This window comes from Poecilia latipinna, unplaced genomic scaffold, assembly GCF_001443285.1.
Source record: "Poecilia latipinna isolate Pla-1442-1.1 unplaced genomic scaffold, P_latipinna-1.0 Scaffold2324, whole genome shotgun sequence".
Classification (NCBI taxonomy): domain Eukaryota; kingdom Metazoa; phylum Chordata; class Actinopteri; order Cyprinodontiformes; family Poeciliidae; genus Poecilia; species Poecilia latipinna.
The window spans coordinates 89,591-92,107 of record NW_015114940.1 but is presented as its reverse complement, the minus strand read 5'-3'; the positions used below and the strand labels follow the sequence as shown (position 1 = coordinate 92,107).

General features: G+C 47.4%; 1 protein-coding gene across 1 annotated transcript in view; it reads right to left on the bottom strand.

Moving 5' to 3' along the window:
* Positions 1-1,460: 1,460 nt before the first annotated feature.
* The window catches only part of lats2 (large tumor suppressor kinase 2), a 32,448-nt gene continuing 31,391 nt past the window's right edge, over positions 1,461-2,517 (bottom strand). Inside the window, exon 9 of the mRNA XM_015018816.1 lies at positions 1,461-2,110. Within this exon, the coding sequence (XP_014874302.1) occupies positions 1,568-2,110 (543 nt within the window). The 3' untranslated portion in view covers positions 1,461-1,567. The remainder of the gene's footprint in view (positions 2,111-2,517) is intronic.

The following is a 2,517-nucleotide window of genomic DNA, read 5'->3' as shown; positions in this document are numbered from 1 at the left end:
AAGACCGAGCTGAGCTGAACCTTGACAGAATACAGAGCAGAATAAACGTCTCAGTTCAGAGAGGAGGAAACTCCCTGAATTAAATTTGGCACAAAACGAGGCAGGTTCGTCTACGTCCGCTAGATGGCGCTAAACGCTCTGAAGAATACTTTAGTTTCATTGAACACCTTTTCGTTTGTTGAGGACAGCCTGTCCCAGACACTTTGTGAGAGACAGTATCAAAAACACTAATACAGAACAAAGTATTCACACCTTTTTAAAGTTTTTGTCACGTTACCAACACAGACTTCCATGGTTACTATGTGTTAGACCAACACAAAGTGGGGCAGAACTGAGAAGTGGAGGTTTTTTATTTGCAGATTAATCTGAAAAGTGTGGCGTGCATTTGTATTCAGCCCCATTTATTAATCTAGTGCAATCCAAAAAATCCTGACTGTGCAGAAAACTGGCAAGTCTAGAGTTCAGTTTGGAACAAGCCATGCAGACGACCCGAAAACAAAATAAATTATTTGTGCACATCACCTGGGAAACAAACACAACAAAGCAGTACTGACCGGTTTAGATCACAGGTGTCAAACTCCAGTCCTCCACTGTCCTGCAGTTTTTAGATGCGCCACAGGTACAAAACGCTGGAATGAAATGGCTTAATTACCTCCTCCTTGTGTAGAAACTTCTCCAGAGCCTTGCTAATGACCTAATTATTCTATTCAGGTGGTGCAGCAGAGGCACATCTAAAAGCTGCAGGACAGCAGCCCTCCAGGACTGGAGTTAGACGCCCCTGGTTTAGATCAAATCCTACTAATGTGTTAGAATGGCCCAGTCAAAGTCTAGACGTAAATCCAATCAAGAATCTGTGGCAAAAATAAATAATAATAAAATTGTTAACAAATGCTCTCCTTGAAAGCAAAGTCTCCAGCTGGTAAAGATGCAACAAAACTGTTTCAACTCATTGGTTGCGAGTAGAAATGTGTGCCACACTTTTCAGATTTTCATTTGAATATCTCTGTCATTCCACTTCACAATTATGTGCTGCTTTCAGTTGGTCAATCACATAAAATCCAATAATAAACTGAGGTTTGTGGTTGTCAACATGGCAAAAAGAGAAAAAAAAAAAGGTCAAGGTTCATGCACCTGTACGTCCGGGGTTATACTGAGTAAGCGTGGCTGTGCAAGTGAGTCATTGTCTTTTTAGCTTATTTTGCAGAAGCTGTGAAAGAGACGCAATCAGTCCGTAAACAGTTTCCACCTGTCACATCGCTGTGCGTGTAAAGCAGCAGAACAAGAAGCAGTCCTCCAGGTGTTTCAGTCATCCGTAAGACCGACGGTGGAAGGAATGGGACAGGAAACCGCTGGGAGAACCAGACGCAGAAAACCGGTCCTCCAGGAATAATAATAACAATAACAATAATAATAATGATATTCAACTCCCGTCTGCTTCCTCTTGGTTTCTTTCTTTCTGCTGTTAGTTGGTCCCAGATTGGAGGAGATTTGCAGTCAGCCCACCAGGGGGCGATGTGCCTCTCATCCTGCTCCTGCTTTACACAGACATGTTCGGCCTCTCCACACTCTAGACGTACACCGGCTCACACCCCTCCCCTCCCTCTCCTTCCTCTTCGTCGTCTTCCACCTCCTCCTCTTCCTCCGTCTCCTCGCCCTCCTCCGGGCCCGCAGCGGGGACGCTCAGGCAGGCGTCGGCCTCGGGGGGCTTCGGGTAGCGGAAGGGGCAGCCGTGGTCGTCGAAGAACCTCCGGAATGTGAACTCGTAGAAGGCGTGCTCCGGGTGCTTGCCGTGCGGCGAGCAGAGCGCGTCCAGGGCCCGGGTGCTGTCGCTGCTGTCACTCCACGACCCGGGGCCCCCCTCCTCCTCCACGGGGTCAAAGTTGGACGTGTCCATGGGGTGGGCGATCTTGGGCCGGTAGGGAGCCGGCTGCTGGCGCAGGTTACTGGAGAAGTCCACCTCGGAGAAGAAGGGGTGGGCCTTGATCTCGCCGGCGCCGTTGGCGCCCAGACGCTCCTCGGCAGAGCAGCACAGCCGACCGATGATATCCACGGATTCTGGGCTTAGCTTGACCTGCGGCGGCACCTGGAGGGTGCTCTCCCAGTTGATGACCTGCAGAAGTGAAGGTGCAGGTGAGGTTTACTCTCACTTAACTGTCATTAAAAAGAACAAAACTCTGACCTGAACCTTCAGAGTCGCATAAAGACAGTTACAAAGTCGGCCTTCCATCACCTGAAGGACAATTCCAGGACTAGAGGACTTTTGTCTCAGCGAGATCTAGAGAAACTCATCCATGCGTTTATTTTTGGTCATCATTTAAAAACTGCCTTTTAGGTTTTCTTGACTAATGTTTAAATTAGTTTGATGCTCTGAAAAACTCAAGTGTGACAAATGCGTAAAATAATAGGAAGCAAAAGGAAAAATAGGATGGTTTTTTTACACTATTGTGCATACGGTGGACTTTGGAACTAGGGCTGAAACGATTCCTCGAATGATTCGAGTACCTCGATTACTAAAAT